The sequence below is a fragment of the Zootermopsis nevadensis genome, unplaced genomic scaffold, assembly GCF_977971745.1.
Source record: "Zootermopsis nevadensis isolate Lab colony 2312 unplaced genomic scaffold, Znev_1.0 Znev_ptg000015l, whole genome shotgun sequence".
In the NCBI taxonomy this organism is placed as follows: domain Eukaryota; kingdom Metazoa; phylum Arthropoda; class Insecta; order Blattodea; family Termopsidae; genus Zootermopsis; species Zootermopsis nevadensis.
The window spans coordinates 7,277,570-7,296,998 of NW_028259147.1; the positions used below are offsets into that span (position 1 = coordinate 7,277,570).

General features: G+C 37.7%; 3 protein-coding genes across 7 annotated transcripts in view; 1 reads left to right on the top strand and 2 right to left on the bottom strand.

Annotated features, from left to right (window-relative positions):
• Positions 1-13,779, bottom strand: part of LOC110831212 (RUS family member 1) — a 53,812-nt gene extending 40,033 nt beyond the window's left edge. The window contains exons 1-3 of one of the 3 annotated variants that reach the window (XM_022066952.1): positions 13,640-13,773; positions 7,825-7,992; positions 3,894-4,197 (exon numbers count right to left, since the gene is read on the bottom strand). In XM_022066952.1, the coding sequence (XP_021922644.1) occupies positions 3,894-3,960 (67 nt within the window). In that variant the 5' untranslated portion in view covers positions 3,961-4,197; positions 7,825-7,992; positions 13,640-13,773. Of the gene's footprint in view, positions 1-3,893; positions 4,676-7,824; positions 7,993-13,639 lie in introns of all 3 variants that reach the window. The other 2 variants (XM_022066954.2, XM_087349178.1) reach the window with 2 other exon arrangements.
• Traf4 (TNF receptor associated factor 4) overlaps positions 1-17,339 on the top strand; it is a 38,986-nt gene extending 21,647 nt beyond the window's left edge. For all 3 annotated transcript variants that reach the window (XM_022066957.2, XM_022066956.2, XM_022066958.2), the window contains 7 exons: positions 7,425-7,529; positions 9,699-9,860; positions 10,505-10,822; positions 11,364-11,505; positions 12,682-12,800; positions 13,662-13,817; positions 14,346-17,339. In XM_022066957.2, coding sequence (XP_021922649.1) covers positions 7,425-7,529; positions 9,699-9,860; positions 10,505-10,822; positions 11,364-11,505; positions 12,682-12,800; positions 13,662-13,817; positions 14,346-14,543 — 1,200 coding nt within the window. In that variant the 3' untranslated portion in view covers positions 14,544-17,339. The remainder of the gene's footprint in view (positions 1-7,424; positions 7,530-9,698; positions 9,861-10,504; positions 10,823-11,363; positions 11,506-12,681; positions 12,801-13,661; positions 13,818-14,345) is intronic.
• On the bottom strand, positions 16,209-19,279 carry LOC110831189 (alpha-ketoglutarate-dependent dioxygenase alkB homolog 4). The gene is made up of 4 exons (XM_022066904.2): positions 18,953-19,279; positions 18,685-18,810; positions 18,473-18,565; positions 16,209-18,286 (listed from the first exon to the last, which is right to left on the bottom strand). Exons 1-4 carry the CDS (start codon positions 19,052-19,054, stop codon positions 17,618-17,620), a joined length of 990 nt encoding a protein of 329 aa, XP_021922596.1. The 5' UTR covers positions 19,055-19,279; the 3' UTR covers positions 16,209-17,617.
• Positions 19,280-19,429: the final 150 nt, after the last annotated feature.

The window sequence follows — 19,429 nt, forward strand, 5'->3', positions numbered from 1 at the left end:
TGTTCATGCAAGCCAACAGAAATTACATAACACGTCATCGATTTTTGCTACATAAACTTGTTCTGTCTTATTTTTAAACTGAGTTTTTAGTCGCTCACGTTGAATTCCGGAGAAGAATAATCCCACGAAATTCCTTTTGTTCAACTCAGATTTTTTTTATTCTCGCTTCTGTTTTCCAGAACGATAATGGATGAGACATTTTTGCACGGATGTGAGACTTGAACTCATGCTAGGAGAATACAGATTGAGGATGATTAAGAATTGGTGCTGAGGAGCACATTTCGATCTGAGAAGGAAAAGTTACAGAAAGGCGGTGAAAATTGCAAGATGGCAAATTTAATAATTTGTACTCGACCGAGTATTGTTAGTGTGATAAAATGAAGAAAGATGAAATGAACAGGGAATGTAGCATGCATAAAAAAGGAAAGAAATGCAAACCAAACTTTTAACCAGAAAACCTTACGGGTAGGTATTGCGATAGATGCACAAGGATACTATTAAGATAGATTGAATTGACTCAGGATAGGTTAGAGTGGAGAGCTGTTGTAGACGTGGTAATGAACCTTCGGGTTCCATAAAAGACTGAGGGTTTCTTGGCTACCTGAATGACTAGTGACTTTTCAAGGACTCTGCACCAGTATGCTGATGAAGGTGCATGAAGGATAATCTTTTCTTAAAAGTGATCTGGCATATTAAATACTAATTACGCGTCCTGATAGAACGCAATGCCCGACATTCCAAATTTAGAAACTAATACCTGAGTTAACAATAGTGTAATAAAATACTGGTGAGAAGATGCTGGTTATATAACCAGTGGCACCTGTGTCCTTGTCGTAATGTATAACGTAAACTGGTAAGCTGTTGGATGTTGTCCTTTATTTACATTCATCTGTATGCACAACCTACTCTCATACCTTCCTTATCAGTCAGTTTAAAGAAGGAACTGTAAATGTTTTATCAGACAGTTATTCATTGGCGCTTACCTGTTAAAACAGGGCAAAATAAAAACAGCTTTTATTGCGTGTTCTACTTACTCATTATCTATAGAAAATACAGATTACAGTATCACATTCCCGACGCTACATAGTCTGAGCTACTGAAAAAGCGTCGTTAAATAAACTACAAAGTGCCACATTCGTCCACCGGAAAGGACTTCTTTTGTAAGCACGATTGTCATCCATAATACACTGTATAACTTCGGCTTTCGGGTGTGAGCTATGTCAGATGTTAAGTATTAACCAGAGTTTCGGCAAACATTGCAGTTGCCATCTACAGGGCGAATGTGTGGTGGGGAGGGCAGGCAATAGGTGATGAGTTAGTTAGATCTGATGATGCTGATTGGTGGAGCGGACTATGCGTACTACATGGCCCGTCTATCCCACCTTTTTTATTTCGTAGCCCTAATTATAGTAAGTAGGCCATATTGTTCATCAAGTATTCAGAGAATGAATGAATAATGTAAGAAAGTGACAAAGGAATAAGGAAAGAAAGTATGAAACAATGGAAGGACAAGCGAAAACAAAAGTAAAATTAACTGTATGTACGTACTGTTCAATAACAGTATGGTGTATGTAGGTTGTGTAGTTGGATTTTTTTGACTTGCGATTTGGATTCTCAAGTGAATACTTCCGTATCTAGACATTAATTCCTCTGTTAAACAGAAATCTGCCTGAATCTGAAAGACTGTGTTCAGCTCCATTGTGATTTCGTTATTCGGTGTTCTTACCGTAGCAAAAATCACAAAATTACGCTGTGATGTTCGTACTGAATTCCTCTTAAACATGAGTACACAGAAAGGCCCTGCCCATGTTTCCACACCCTATAATCGCAGTACGTCACGTAATGAAGTCACCGTGTCGTAATCATTGGGATGTGATAGCTGATAAGACATTCCTCCGTAGCGTTAAGTCTGATGAGTGGCAACATCTAATCGCTAAGCCTTACAACCAGGGCTGTGGAGTCGGTACTAAAATCTCCGACTCCACCTAAAATTGCTTCCGACTCCGACTCCACAGCCCTGCTCACAACAAACTTTCGTTTTCATCTTCTGATTCTCGGTTCTTGGCTGTTTGTGATGTAATAAAAGTGCGCTAAAATACGTTTCTTTTTCCTGTTTTCTTGTATAATGTCGTTTCTTTTGTTTGCAAAACAATGATCCAGACAGGGTGGCTGTTTCCATACTTTACATACCAGCGGATCTCCACATTTCACCGTACGGAACTATCCTTTCCACGCACACTAATAACAATAACAAACAGCAACAAAAACAACATTGTGGTTGAAACTATCATTATTTGAAGATATCTATAGACGCGCTGAATTGGAACTTTTAAGAAATTTAGACCCTGAAGCAGTAGTCATACTTCGAATACAAGTTTTGGAGTTACGCTCTTTGTACCCTGATTTCTACAACAAATATGAACATGACCAGAATCAGACCGAGACCGGCTATCCCCGTGTTCGAGTAATCCAAAAACGGCAAGCTCATGACCGTGCAGTTATTTTGAGTGTTAAATGAAGCTTGTCACATTACACAGCTACAAACAAACTCTTGGATTCCGGTAAAATAAAAACCGACATCACAGTGAAGTGGCTAGCACTCCTACTTTGTGTTCGAGAAGTGCCGGGTGTAGGTCTCGACCTAGAGACCGGCTAACGTTGCAGGTTCTTCGTTGTTTTTTTATCAGATCTCCAGGGAAATGCCGGGATAACGCCTTAAATTATACAACGACCGTTTCCTTTCATATACTTTTCAATTCATTATTCGTCCCATCATTTGACGTAAAATAGCCTTTGTTACTGTCATTGTCTTTAATACACCACAAATATTCATAACCAGCTGTCGGGTACCGGACACATATCGAGTTGACGATGCCCCGAGAGGAAGCGCGCACATTGAGGTTATCACTCCGACCGGATGGAAAGTCAGCATGGGTTCATTCTACGGCCACTTGGCAGGCTTCAACAGGTTTGCTATCTGCACCGCCACTGGCTTCCTGAGGCAGCACGCAGGCCATACGCGACCCCCACACGATTTTTAACCCATGACTGACTTTGGGAAAATATAATTGACAAATTGCAGAACAGATTCATGTCGATATTAAAGCAGAGCCCTTTCTTAAATATTAATCCTAACGTTCTTCCTTCTAAAGAAATAGAAAACTGGTCGTCCATGGTGACTTTCTGAGTTGTGATGCCGTGTAGCCTTGCTTCAGTCGAAGCCCTGAAGATGGAGGCAATACATTTCCCGAAATGAAAGTATCTACCTACTAGTCATCACAGCTCATGTCACCATGGATATGAGTTCTGAAATTGTTACATGCGGACGGAAAGACATGGAAAATTTGCAGCTTTCATTTGCAAATGCAGGTAACAGCTTTTCTTTCTTTGTCATGTTATCCAGATCACCTCTGTGGCCCACCCAGCCACCCACACAATGGCTACTAGGGGGAAAGTGACCGGAATTTGCAACTGACCACTCATCTCCCTCTAATGCTGAGGTTAAAAATGTACCTCTACTGCCATGACACTGCGACAACTAAATGCATGCTCAGATATACAATTGAGTTTAGGGGACCCAGAATCTCCTGTCCTTATAATGTTAAATTACTTAAAAATGTAAGGAACATTTTCTCTGAGATTATTAAACTGCAGGGTTCATTTATCACACCACCTAATATAATTCTTTGTCTTTGACACAATGAAACTGGGTGCATTGAATTTTACTGTTTGATACATTTTAATAAGGAATTATGTTTATTAATTATTATTTTAATATTTTACTCCACAAAATTGTTTTTCTTCAATGTATATTCACAAAGCCAAGTTAAAGTACAAACAAATGTTGAAATGTGAGAAAATGTTCCTGGAGTACCAAAAAGAACAGAACTTACAGGAATTGAGCTGCAATGAAGTATCACACTTCTCAGTACATTCCAGATGGATTGTCATAGTCTTCATGTACTTCAGCTTTAAATCTTCTTTTTACACCTTTTCTGTTGTCTTGTCTTCTTCTCCTAGTTATTTTTTGCACTTTCAATATTCCTTCTGCTTCTTGCAATCATAGGTTTTGTTATGTTGTCCAGGCTCTGTTCTAGTCCTTGTAACACTTAGTATCACACTTTGCTATGTTTTTCTTGCTATATGATACAACTACATCATACACACTATGCAATGTTTTGATGCCCACAGTCAGACCTGAGAATGCAGATCCAAATTACATTATTCATACTTTCATTTATGTTTTATGTATAATCACAGAGGAACTTTTGCAAATTTCTCATTCTGTTAGATACTGAAAAATTGACTTCATTGCTTTCATCACAGCATACGGAATGTTTGAAGATGTTCATTATAATTTTCTTTATAGTGATACCTATATAGAGAATTTCAGTTTATATGGTACTTGTACAGCTATATTTTCCTGGATGGCACAATCCATTTTGTGGATTTTCATTTGTCTAGGCAGATTGGGAAAATACTGCTAAATAACAGACAGTAATTAATTTCTCTTCACTGCTTTGTAGTTTAAACACAAAATCGGGATTATTCAATTTCGGTGTTTGCACTTCTAACCTCACTTTACAACTATACTCGCATGTTCTTCAAGAGCCAGCAACTATTCCATCCGTATAACTAGTTTTGGTTTCAGTTCGTAAAAGCTCCATTATTAAACCTGGGAATCTTTATAGGGAAGAAAAAACAAAACCACGATACTTCAAAATCAAACGGCATTTACACGGAACCACGTAACTCCTGAATGTGGCGCCACAGTTTAGCCACATAACAAACTTTCCCATCTCAGACAGGGCAGCCACATCATAAAATATACCTAGCCCACAAAAGAAGTGACAGCATAATATTAAAAGACAAAAATCAGTTACGGATGATTTATGTGCAAAATTTATATCTGATAACTTAATGCCCCTTGTTTTATCAAATTAAAACGTAAGACTTTTATACGTTTGGGGGGGGGGAGTTCTGGGCCCTTTTAACGGATCCCAACAATGGAAGAGAGGTCATATAGAACATTTTGGAAAAGAGGGGGAGGAAAGAAAGTAGAAAGAGTAAAAAGGCTGAGGAGAAGACGAAGAATAGGAGGAAAATAACAGAAGACTTGTGTAACGGTGTTAGTTTTAGCAAGTAGTTGATATGAATCATAACAGAACTTCATGGACCACGACCTTGCTGACAAACAGTCCGGGCGGTCCAGTGCACGTCAGTGACAGCTTCAGGCAAGTCCTGGGCAGGATGTTTCTCATTCACCTCTCCTCACAGCATCTTCCCTTCAGTACTGCGATTTTTTAGAACTAGACCACTTACACTCTTGGATGTGAAACCAGAAGAAATCTTATATTATTGTAAACACTGTGCCTGCTATTGTATCTGGAAAGAACTTATGTATATCATTGCCGCCGTGATGTTATCGTTTCTGAACTGATTGGGCCTGAATGACAATTCTTTAAACTGCTGTAACTGTATGTGAATCCGGCGGTATATTATCTAAATTTCCTGAAATGTATGTGTAAATTGAAACAGCTAAATTTTAGTAAATAAATGGAAGCTCGGCATTAATTATGCCCCAGCCGCTGTACCCACGGTGAAAGAGACCCCGGTTCCTATTATAGGAGACTAGGTGGATCCCTGAGTCAGTCTGGACGTTGTGGCGATGATACAAACCCTGCCCCTGCCGAAAATCGAACCCCAGTCGTCTAGACCACAGCCTACTCACAATACAGAGTTAACGAAGAGGGTATAAGCGAGCCCATCTGTTTTCCAAAAGCGTTCGTTGGGATTTTGAATACCTCATTGACCTTGTTCATTGTTGCAGAAATTTGCTGTGACAACGCTGATCAGACTGCGAATACTACACACTCAGATTAGTTTTACTTGTATTTTGTTCCATATAGTACTATAAAATATTGAGCAAAAATAAAAATTGTAGATTTTAACGAGGTCTATATTTCTAAACCCATAGAAACTGCACGATAAGCAGTTTTTTAATCGCCATTTAACAAAATTAAATTCGCCCTACACCCGGACCACCAGTGCTAAATTAAATGGAAAACCGTTGAATATGAAACATGCAGATGGACAGATAAAACTTAATTTTAGATACTTAATGAAATAAGTAACACAAGGATGTATTTACAATTACCATCAGTCATACTCCAGTAATGTATGTATACAAACAAACAGTGGATGAAAACAAGGAAGTGTAGTATTCCCACTGTTGCTGACTGCAGTAGTGAATAACCTCATTACTAAATTTAGACGAACACGTACAAAATCTAACAAGAAAACGACGACCTTTGCAGTCAACGTCCTGATAAAGGGGAACAGATGTACGGTAAACGAAACGTTCATTAATTTGTGCAGATTGACATTTAATTTAAATAAAATGCGTATGCGAAGAATACAAGATATTTAGATACTGTTATACAAACAAACATTCACGAAGAAAGTGGTTAAATTCAAAATAAGCTCAGGGCTACTTAAAAATTAAGGAGTGAAAGTAATACCACAGGGAAGAACGAATGGTCGACCGATAGAAGAACCCAGCAAAGTTCAAATTTTTGTCACGTTGTGATGGCATTGCTTTGGAATGCTAAGAGGTTAAGACGTAAACTACAGACAGACTACACCGGACACTTTAAACCAGTATGATTGTATGGACTTTCAGACATAAAGATAAAATTAAAACATAAGCACTTGGCATGAAATTCCAAGGTCATCATAGAGAAAATAAAAATGGAGAGAATTAGGAGTGGGACACACAGAGAGTAATTATACGTGATGAAAATATTACAGTGGTTTGGACATGTTAAAATATTGGATATAAAGAATACAGCTACAAGAGATGGTGAACTGGAAATGACAGGAAAACATAAACCAAACGACGACTCTAATCAAGATGACTTAAATAAGCATTGAAGCTTCTCCCATTCGTAGACAACATGCTTCACGAAGATGACTGTCTTCTGGGATATTGCACCGTGTACGTTGGTAGTTTACAGACGTTCCAGAGGTGCTTGCTGCCTCTACCATCAGGGTGATAACATTCTCACCGCCGCGAGAACCTGAAATTCATAATTCCTCTTTATATGATATGGTGTTCTAAATCGTCTACTTATTTCATCTCTGTGGTTTACCAAACACTGTATGCAGTGACTGTAACAGAACAGCCTTTAATGGCTCAACATCGTGATGGAATATAATGGCGGAATATCAAGCTCTTTTTCTTTGAGCTTGTCGATCTACCCGACTGCCTGCTTGAACTAACCAAAATAGGACTCTGAGGAACATTACTTGATGGCTTATTACGGAATTGTGCTGTGTACCACATCTGTTTACGTGCAGCCAGTGAGTCCGTGCCGCCGAGCAGAACGTCCACTTCATGGTCGGTTTATTTCTTTGTGTTTCAGATTTATCCAGACCCGGACTCGGAAAAAGCCATCATGGGCTCTGTGGTGTATTGTATCCACCACAAAGAAGGCTGCAAGTGGACGGGGGAGCTGCGAAAACTCAAGGTAAGGAGCTGTTTCGTTAATTTGTTGGCGTTTGTTAAAAATGTGTCTTCTAAAACGTTATCTTGTTTCCATTTGATAGAGGACTCTTTGGTTGTTACGTAACATATGATTCGAGATGATATCGGTGGAGTCATTCAGAAGTTAAGACGATGCTTAGGGCTATATCGATCGATGTATTACAGAAGAAGCGTCTCGTAGGCATATCCAGAGCTGTCTCGTCTATTAATTCCTTAATTCTTTGCCGAATTTTTACCCAGAGTAAAATTAAACCTCAAAATATGAATATTTTTCTTACCGGTAAGTTACAACTGGCACTTCGTTTGGAACGGAGTCGCTAAATAACAAACGCCACAGCCCAATCATTCACAAAAATGCGGTTACATCAGTCTCGGTTAATCTTATTCTCCGAACGACTCGGCATTGACATCTGTCAAGTAATGGCGAAGACTCCAATATTTTGTGTCTGGAAGCAATCAAGGCAGACAACATGAGATTTCTAATAGCTCTTTATACGACACTGCCATATTTTGCCAAAATATCGTATAAACAAGATTATAACTTCTTACACGGCTGGAAAAGGTCCTCTATCTGAATATTGTCAAATGTAACACTGAGAAACTGGATGTTAGTAGAACATTAAAGAATTTGTTGAAGGACGGTGTGAGAGAAAATACAAAGAATTCGTTTGTTCCTGTCCCTATTTCGAGACTGTTACCACCAGGGGAAAGATTATGGACTTCTGTCATTTCCACGCTTGATCTTAACCCGCCAAAATTCTTGATCTCGGCAATTCATCATCCACGTCCGAACCAATATCTTTGTTTTCTTAATGATCGGGTGTGCAAATTCAATAGGAAAGCACCTAGATAACCATGGTTCTCACTCTACAAATCAACTGTGTGAACCCAAGAGCACAACTTTCATTGTAATAAAAAAGACGAGAAACACGGCATTGATATCTAAAACCATTTAAACCATAGGAGATGAGCTGATTTTTAAAGAACCAAATGGACTCGCGGGCCACATGTTGGACATTGTCTTTTAGTGTTTTAGCAGTGTGTTCAGGTTTCATAATGACTGGAGCGACTGTAGGATGTGAATGTTGCAGAACGGAAATGTGTGACACTCGAATCCGCAGCATGGGGTCACGTGCCCAACAAAAAAGGATGTCACGTCACTATAACAGTTGATTGTGACACGAAAATCCAAGTTAAACACAATTTTAGTCACACGTGAATTATCATAATTGACACTTGAAATTCGCTGTCAGGCGGGGTATTATAAGAAGGATGTCACGTCCACTCTTACATCTGTTGCAGATTAAACATTACACGGGACATCAGCATAGTGGTACAGGCTAAACTGTCGCGTTAAATAGGGATGTCAGGTTCAACGTTGATGTGGTATAGTAGAATCATCATAAACACACGTAATTCACCGGTAGAGCTTTAACCTGACGTGCCAAGTTGTGGTCGTCTAGGTCAATGCCCAGTGCATGGTCGGGTGTTAATAAAACTACAGATAAACAAGTAAACTGAAATACTAGCTTGGCGACATTTCTATGGGCCCGGGCACAGCTTATGAGTTTGAGGTCCTTACACTTATACCTCACACCCCCTCATTCCACATGACGCCAACCCTAAACATACCAGAACACATCCGTACGGGGGCCTAACTTAACTGCTCCAGAGTACTTACGCCCCTGAACTGGAATTGCGTAAATATTTACGAAAGTATACTTATTAAAGAACTAGGGAACTTAGTTTTGTATTGAAATGTACAAAATAAGGCACTAAACGTATTTAAATTAGTGGTGTCTTTAAATGGAGCATTCTCGACAGACAAAACGACTACTTTCTCATGTGTCTCAGTTCCTCTGATTTCGCATTGAACATGGAGAGAGTCTGGTTTTCCGAAACGCAGGCAACAGAAACGAAGAATTTGTGTATTTGTAAATGCCCGTACATTAAAAATATAATTGAATACTGATAATATAAAACTGACCACAAACTGCGACCAAGGCGAAAAGGCTGTCTTATTTGTTTTCCAAGTGTCAGTTGTTTCTTGCAGATACTTAAAACTTATTCTGGGAGCAACACAGCCAGGTTCAGTACCTGTTTTTCCTACGACTTCTGCATCGTCTGTGAAAAGTACGGTTTTTCTTGACAGGCTCATCTTAATACGTGCAAACACGATGCTATTCCCTGTACCAACAAATGCGGAGCACAGATACCACGTGTCCTGATGGAGGACCATCTCAAGTACACGTGTCCACAGCGGCGGGCGAGGTGCGAGTTTTGTGGTAAGGACTTCACGGGACACACATTGGAGGTAAGTGAACGTATGTTCCAGACCTCCCACTGTTCATCTTATATACAAGAGTCCTACTTCCGGTTACAAACTAACTGCCTACTGAGCTTTGAGAAATCGGCACTGGTTACTGCCTGTTGCCAAATCTGAGACCTCTCCCGTAGATCACGAAAACGTCTAATTAGGAGGATAGGAAAAAACCCAGATCAAAATTCAAACTAGGTGGGTATAAGATGTGTTGTATCTGAGTAAATCATGTTTGGTAGATTGCGAAAATCCTCATGATGAAGTAGAGACAAACTACTTGATTTGATGGTGCAGTTTTCCTTCAGTAGTTGACATGTATCAGCTGGTCAAGAAAGTCCCTCTTTTTATAAAATCGAAAGGTTTATTACAGTGATAAGAAAAGCATTTGTTGGATGAGAACTGAATTTTAATCCACTTTACATCTTCATAACTTATTATTGTAAGATTCATTTTAATATTGTATATGGTATGGTTTTCTTGTTTTATTATGCTCCTGCCCACAGTTCTAAATTAATTCCTTCTTTCTTTCAGTTATCTTAACAATGTCATATGAAGAGTGCAATTTCTCGTTTCAGCTCTTGATGTTTCAGATATGGTATTCACACTGTAAATTTCATTTTTGCACTTGCCATTTTCAGAATCATTCTGGCAGTTGTGGGTTTGAGCCAATATACTGTGAAAACAAGTGTGGTATGAAAGTCCAGAGGCGGCACCTCACACAACACAAAGCAGCAGAATGCTCCAAGCGTCTGGTGCCTTGCCGCTACTGTAGCAAGGAGTTTGTTGCAGACACCCTTCAGGTGCATCATACAAAGTGTGGTAGCTTTCCTGTTGCCTGTCCCAACCGTTGTGATGTTTCCATTCTAGCACGGGAAGATCTAGATCTGCATCTTAAGGACCAGTGTCCTATATTGGGCATATGCTGTCCCTTCAAAGATGCTGGTTGCAGATTCAAGGTGAGTAAGGCCCCTCTTTGTATATTTGTGGCCAGTTATTAGGAAAAGATCCCTATGTACACACTAAATAGCAGGTTGGATGGGCCTTAAAGGTTGCTTTTTCTGGGAAATAAACCATGGTGACCCAGGCCATAGCAAGTCACTTTACCGATTAAGCTATCCTGGCTTTTATTTTTACGTAATATGCAGACTATATACATCTATTTTGGACTTAAAATGTGACAAATGATTCAGAAGTCTGAATAAAAGTGCTTACCAAGATTACTTCCTTCTTAATTCAATTCTAAAGGGTTTTGACGACGGTAGATCTCAATTAAAATTATTCGTTGTCAGGACTTTTCAATCGTCTGTTCCTTAAAATCCACGACGTTTCAGAGACAGAACCAGCCTCTGAAACGTTGTGGGTTTTAAATTAGAGACGCTGGAAAAGCCCTGATAACGAATAATTTAAAGTACTTCCTTCTTGCTCATAACGAAAGACACGATACTGGAATGCTACAGAAGTGCAGACTGTACAGTGATGTCTGGCATATGTTCTCAGGGAAATCGATATGCTCTGGAGAAACATGTTGATGAGAACATAAAGCAGCACCTTGTGCTCATGTGTAGTGTGGTCACCAAGCAGCAGCATCAAATCGCCAATCTGAAAAGTGCCCTCTCACGACTGTCCCTGAACTATTCAGGTAAGAAACAGAACAACTGTTCTGTCTCCGTAAATTGTCACATTAAGCAGGCTTGCGCTCTGTTAAAGTTACTCAGTCGTATGTACATAATCACGTGCTTTGCATAAAATCCTATACAGCATGCGGATGTCAAACACATACCATGCAAGATGGTTATAAATGGTCAGCTTTGTGCTTGCTCAAGCTAAAGGTGTAAAGGTGGACAGTCACACTAGCACAGAGTTCTAGAATACACACAAATTTCAGGTCAGTTATTCCTGGTTCAAAAATCTACTTATCATATGAAATGGTGCCCAATTTTGAGTCTGTAGCTATTGCAGTCATTGATCATACACGTTTCATTTAAAAGAATCAAATTTTGATGGAACCATTTTATGAGTTCTTTATGATTTAATTATCAGACAGCATACATTGCACAAAAATAAAATATTTATACAAATGCACTTTTCAATATGCATTATTGGGGCTGTCACTTGTTTCAGAGATTATGTATACTACTGAATATTTACCCAACTGCAATTCAAGGGCCTTTTGAATTCATTTAATAAGATACAGCAGTTTATCCATAAGAAAATCAGATATAAAGAATAATACATTACAAAAAGTATGAGAAAATATACTTTTGGAAACAGTCTTGAATTCACATACCCAATATTTTGCTCTGGACCATAGCAAAACATGACTGAAGTGGAATTATTCTTTGGAAATATTCATATTATGTTGTATGGACTTTCAAGGTTTGCCACAGTTGCCTAATCTGATAATGCACACAGGTCCTTTGTAGTGATTACAGAGACTTAAATATTTCTTCATTATAGATTTTTTTTCATGGAGATATTTGTAACAAAAGATTTACTTAATGGGGTCCGCAGTGGCCACGCGGTCTGAGGCGTGGGTCTTGTGCCGCTTGATCGCGGGGACCGTGGGTTCGAATCCCACTCAAGCCATAGATGTTTTTCTGTGTTGTGCTGTCCTGTAAATAGGTAGAGGCCTTGCGACGGGCCGATCCCTAGTGCAAGGAGTCCTACCGAATGTCCATAGATCAAGCCAACTAAAAAGTACCGGAAAATGTACAAACATTGTTAAACCGGAAAAAGAAGAAGAAGATTTACTTAATTTGTATGAAATGTCATTTCAGTATAAGTTTCAATCTTATTGGTCGCAATCTGGTTGCAGGAACGCTCATTTGGAAGGTCAGTGACTACACATCAAAACTGACTGAAGCAAAAACAAAGGAAGGAATGGAGTTAGTTAGCCCACCCTTTTACACTAGTCAGTATGGATACAAGTTGCAGGTATGAGAAATTTCTTTCAGTAATACTTCTTTCTGTATTTGGTGTAAATAATGGTAATAGTTGTATAACAGCAGCTGTACCATAAAAAAATCCAAGTACATTTAATTGCACATGAGTTGGTGTATTATCTAACCTGAGTTACTTGGCTTAATGTCCACTGCCCGAAGTTGAGGTTTGCGTTGATGGTCTACGGTGAGCTGTGGTTGCGTTGTCTATGCTTGGATTGTAAACTTCAACGTTGCATGGGTATTACTGTCAGTTTTAAAAAAGTCTGCAGGGTTTACAATCATTCTGTCCAACCAGAGTGGCCATCTATTGCATATGAAATTTAACTTTGTTTCTGTTTAGATAATACACCAACTCCCACAATTAAATGATCAGTGTGGTATTACATGAAGAATGCTTTTATAAAGTGTGACCTTTTTATGCTCAGTGCTTTATAACAAAGCATCATCTTATAAATTGTATGATTTAATAGACAGACTAATGAATTAATGTTTTTTTCCACTGATGACGACCTCATGAGGTCCAAACGCGTTTGGCACTAAGCGTTTTTCAAAGTGTAAACAGTTTTGTTTATATGCATGATTTTATATATTTTAGATAAATATTCAACCCTTCAGGGTATGCAAGGTTTTAAAATTATCCTGAGGGATTTCTATGGTTTTTCTTGCTTCCTAATGCAGATGCCAGGACAGCACCTTAAGAGGCCATGATCATTTCCTTCCATATCCCTTCCAATCCACCATTCAGTACTCATAATGAAGCACAAACCACACACCCAGTTTTCATTAATTTTATTCACTTCGAGCAAAAAACGCATGAAGAGGAAGACTTACCTCTCTGCATTGTTTGTTGTAGGCATCTGTGTTTCTGAATGGTAATGGTGCTGGAGAGAGTTCTCACATCTCAATCTATATCAAGATTCTACCTGGAGAATATGATGATCTGTTGCGCTGGCCATTCTCCCACTCTGTCTCTTTCACTCTCTTTGATCAATCAAGTGTTCCTGAGAGTGTAAGTTTGCATCTTATTTGCTGCTATTGCATTAAGAAGACACTCAATGACTTTGGGATTTTACTGTCATTGGCTCCACCTGTAGAAAGTAAAATTTTTAATTTCTTATTTCCTTATATAGGGCTTTATGTAGTAGTGTTTATTCTATATGATGTTAATGAAAATAATTCATAGTTTACTCATTAACATGGGTTGTGTACACTTCCAACAAATATTTTAATGATGAACCTGCAAAAGCATTTTATTTAAATCATTGCCTTGCATAAAAAAAGTTATTCAATTCATTTTGTCATGCTTACCATAGCAGAATGTTATACTTAAGGCTGTGATAACAAGGCACTAGCAAAGCATGTCATCAGACAATCCTCTCACTTCCATTAACTTCTGAAATGTTAACATTTCTGCTGGTATCCAAGACATAGGATTTTTATATTACTTGATTTTTCTTGCCACTACTACATCCATGTAAATTAGAAGTTAGTATCTGGAACTTAACTTCAATATTCCTTTTTCATCTCATGTTTCCAGGCCTGCAACATTGTTGAGAGCTTTATACCCGATCCAACATGGAAGAATTTTCAGCGTCCAAGTAAGGAACCAGATTCATTGGGCTTTGGTTTTCCCCGTTTTGTGTCACATGAAATGCTGAAGAAGCGGCATTTCCTCAAAGATGACACAATGTTTATTAGGGTGAAGGTTGACCCTAGCAAGATAGTGGCTGTTTAAACCATGTCAGTGAGTCTTTAAAAATTAATGTCATATGAATTTCATCAGTAAAATATTAAAAAGCACATTACCACTAATGTGATTCTCTCAAGCATATTCTATCTGTAACTGGAACATGCAATGCAGGTTATTATAACAGTTTTCAGCCGAATTGGCGGTTGAAGCGTGCACCAATCACATGTACTGTGCCATGGTAGGAAGTAGTGGTGGTAGGTGGAGGGGCAAGATAGTGAGGAAACAACATGGAGACGTGCCAGATGTAGCATCGCGGAACATTGGATTCCAGTGAATGGTTACAATACGCAAAGAACATGTAAGAAATGGCAACAACGCAGTGCGGCTGTCGATGCTTCTACCGTGGGGTTTCTTAACAGACTGAGGTCTCCCTGCTTACCAACATACCTTCTTAGCACTCATTGGTCACTCACAAAGAGCAGAATTCAACTCAGCCGCCAATTCCGCTGAAAAATACTATAGTAAAGATCAGTATCTAGAAACTTAATACACTGATTCTAGAAAGTGTGGTGGGATTAATGTATCAGCACCTCCCTACCTGGAAATATAACATTGTTTTCAGTTAACTTTTTATGTATTGATACATGCAATAAGCAGTGTTATCAGAGTTTTGCTGTCTTCTAATTACCATGAATCTACTTAATTTATATTTTCCATAAACAAATGGCCGGAATTACCAGAAATTTGAAACTAAAGCTGTTAAACTTTCAGAGAGAAGACAGGGTAAAAAAAATGTTTTTCTTGTACAAAGAATGGGTTATGTATTCAGCATTTTTCAGGCTTGTAGATTAGAGATTTCCAGATTATATAGTATGCCTTATTTCCTTATAACTTGTTGCCCACAATTTTGTTGAAGTCTTCATAAAGATACATTACGTTACTTGAACATTAAATTTGTATTCATCACTGTATATCAATTTTTCTCAATATGACCAGCAAATTACACCAAAATTAGTGTTAAGTCACATGTATATATTGAACAAGTCAGTATATTTAAATTTCTGTATGTACTATATCTTACAGTAAAGACAGAGATATAACACAGTTAGTGACCAATAATTTCTTATTTCTTGTGATTACTGTTATAAAATAAACTGGATACTGTTACTTTTAGTATGAAAACAAGTCTTTAGTTGGCTGACATCAGTGTTGTGATGTGAGTACATCCTGGTTGCTGAAGGTACAGATTCAGATATGTAATAAGTCATCCAAATTTTTTTTGCATATTGTCAATCTGTGTTTGGTAGTACAATATGCTCTTAGATTGAAATGTGACAACTTTCTTCATGGTTCTGTTCATGGTGTCATGTATTTTCAGATATGCATATCTTGTGATTTTTACATCCATGTTTAATTTATACTAGTTAGTTGTTGTATGTGTTAATATAGTGAGGTAGTAATGACTAACTGTAGAGGAGGAAAATCTGAACTGAACAGTTTAATTACAAAGAAATGTTAAAATTAAGTACAAATAAATAAACATTAACAATGCCAGTCTCCTACATATCATGCCATACATCAGTATTTCCATCTTTAACTTCATGATGCCCCATTAGTTTGTATGTGGTAACTCCAGGTGAATATATTTGGGACAACATTAAAAATTATGAAAATGTGGAATTTTATTTATACCTTCTACCCCCAGTAAGAATATTAGTAAGAACTGTAATATGTATATATGTACATACATCATTATTATTGCATTTAGTGAGTTTATTTAGAACCTCAAAACTAATATTACATCATGTAACTGCCAAGTATAATATACAGAATTCTGGGTGACAGGGAAATAGCCAAAGATTATGGGACTAGGGAAGAAACATTTATGTGTAATCTAGGTCAACTGCACTTCAAGTTATGAATTTTCAGAAAGTAGAAAGTCCATTTAGATGCCAGAATCACAATTTTAAAGCAAATTATATATTACCATAACTCAATACAAACCTTCCATCATCTGAACCCTACAGTCCAAATCTGACATTGTCCTCCATGACTACAGCTCTCCATACTGTCCTCTCTGTCTTATGCTTCCAGTTGATAAAATCCTTGTAATCATTATTTAACCATTTCAATGTGATCTATGTGCCCCTATTTATCCTTTGAGCATATTAAATATCAGTTAGTATGCTCCACATCACCCATACTAAAAATATCTCCAACCAATCTCAATCTACTATATTAAAATATATTTTCATCCATTCACATTTTGGTCAGGCTGGGTCATCTCATGGAAAAGTTTCTTCTATTCTTTACCTGTTGTCCCATAAGTAGTCATCTTGTAATGTTCATTATTTCCCTACACAGTTGTATATCTTCGCTCACTTGGTCTTTCAATGTATCCCTTGTTCTCCTGAATGATTATGTCATGATATCTAATTATAATGAAAATGTCTGAGTAATTAAATGCCAACTACAATGCTTCATTACTGGTATATCTTACTTGTCACTGATCATTTTCATTCTTGAGTTGAGCATATATAGTCTGCAAGACCTTTGTCTACATTCAAAGTGCACATGAAAATTTTACTAAAGTTCTGTCACATATCCATGACTGCTGAAGTATGAAGCTCTCATTGTGATCTATTGTATCTGATGTGGCTATCTTTTCCTGTCATTGTTTAAAACAAATATTAATGTAGTCAAAGGGAATACACTTAAACATAAGCATGATTCCTAGCATTGTGTAGTATGTGTATTGTTCAATGATTTGTAACCAGTATGGGTGTGACAAGATCAAATGTAGAACACACAAATATGTGAAATAAATTTTTTATCACAAAACATTATATTTTATATATAATAATACTGTAGACCAAAGCATTAGATGGAGGTAAGTGGTTGGTTTTGTGAAGCAGCCATTTACCACTGTGGAAAGAGTAAGCACCTGGTACCCATCGGGTGGGAGATATGGTATGTCAAAAAGCTATTGTGGTCATAGAAACTAGAAAAATTCTAATGCTTTACAAGGAACTGATTCAAGGCCATTGAGCCTACAGCCTGACACAGCTCTTTAAGTAAGAAAATAAGCTAAAACTCAACCTGTATCTGATTCCAATGGACTACTTTATCAAATCAGCTTGTTTATGATCCCAGAAATTTCTTGCCATGCCTAAAATTACACTGCCCTCACTTGCATATTTCCCGCCTTCCAGGTATATAGGGGTAAATTCCCTGTAAGCTAGACATACTCTACGCTGAAGAACATCTTCCCTAAGCACTCTGTGTTCCCATATATATCGAGCTGGACCATACATAACTAACAGTGATCGACGAGGCATGGGAACACGCATAACAACATCGATTAAATCCTGCTTCTCTGAATTATCCAGGACACTGTTTCTAAGAAGAATGGACTCATCACTAACAAAATCTGCATTTTTATAAATGAATTTTCCATCTTGATTCAGTACTGGTGGATAGGTGTAAACATCTAGAAGATTGTAACGATTACGATCTCCATGATACTCGGTCAATGTCAGTACACAGTCAGCTAGTAGATTTACTGTGACAATACGTTCACCCCACACCCAACAGTCATCAATGTGAGGATCAATAGAAGCTCCCCTTATGGGACTGTACTCTAACGAGCACTGTTCTACTGTTTGATAACCTTGCAGAATGTCCACGCCTTTAAACTTCTCCTGTACAAATCTGGAGAATGCTGGAAAGCCTTTAAAGTTGCCAAGTTTCAGTCGCTTCTTTTTAAAGTTGCATTTGGGGCCAAAATTCTGCAAACATAAAGAAGACTAAATGGTTGCCATTTAATGATTATGTTAAATAAATAAATTCTGGAATCAGCAAGTTGTACAAATATCAGTTTTGATGGAGATGATAATCTGTTTTTGCAACATACAGAAAAAATGTTATATACACATTAAGAATACTGATACAACTATATTTTCTAATAAACTTACCTGCTTCCTTCTTCCACTTTGTGATGGGTCCCATGTCATCTCATCTATACCATTCATCAACCTCTCTTCTTCATCAACACTAAGGAAATCTAGCTATAAGAAGAAAATATGACTAAAGATATTAATTCAACGTTTAGTGCATTTTCTAATTGCCGTCACAGATTTTTTTGTGCATACACAGAAGATATAATTTCTGATGTCCTTTAATTTACCTGAATAAAAATACCTGGAAAGTCAACAGATGTGCCACTATGATTAAGATGTTCCTCATAGGTAAATGCATTCCATCCAGGCCAAGCCTTGTTGCACCACGGGCAGTATACATAAATATTTCTGTCCTAAGCACAAAATAAAACATCTACTTCTTTTGCATTATGCAAAACACAAAATAAAATTACTGATAGGCTTAATTATAATACCAGATACTGACAAGTAATGCGTGTTACAAGATCATAGGTTAAGTGCCATTGCGATACAAACCTGTTGCAAGACAAGGAAGTCTTTCTTAATTATTCCATATTCCTCCTCGCATATCAGACAAGTTCTTACTCCTTTACACCCACACGGCCGTATTGTGTCCATTTCTACAATTTACATCTAGTACTTTGTTACAACACATTCAGCTCACACCGATTCACTCAAATTCTATCACATTATCAGTGGAGCCAAATTAAATAGAACTTACAGATAAACGATAATGTTGGGTTCTTCTATAATAATAATTATAACAAACACATATTTTTGTTAAATTAACATAAAAAGAATCAGTCCATGTTATGTTACAAAAATATAATTCTACTGCATGAAAATAATTGGAAAAGTGATATGAATTGGCCACCATGGTTATAAATAATTCGTGTTGGCAGTAAAGAAACATCTTGCCGTGGGGGGAATAAGCAAAGTGTACTCATGCGTACTGACGTGTTACAATTTTGACGTCAGGTCATGCGGGTTACC

Excerpts from the sequence above, each read along its gene's own strand:
- LOC110831189 (XM_022066904.2), bottom strand. The coding sequence starts at position 19,054 with ATGGACACAATACGGCCGTGTGGGTGTAAAGGAGTAAGAACTTGTCTG. Across the intron at positions 18,811-18,952 it reads ACTTCCTTGTCTTGCAACAG|GACAGAAATATTTATGTATA; the intron begins GTTTGTATCGCA and ends TTTTGTGCTTAG. Across the intron at positions 18,287-18,472 it reads AAAGTGGAAGAAGGAAGCAG|AATTTTGGCCCCAAATGCAA; the intron begins GTAAGTTTATTA and ends TTATGTTTGCAG.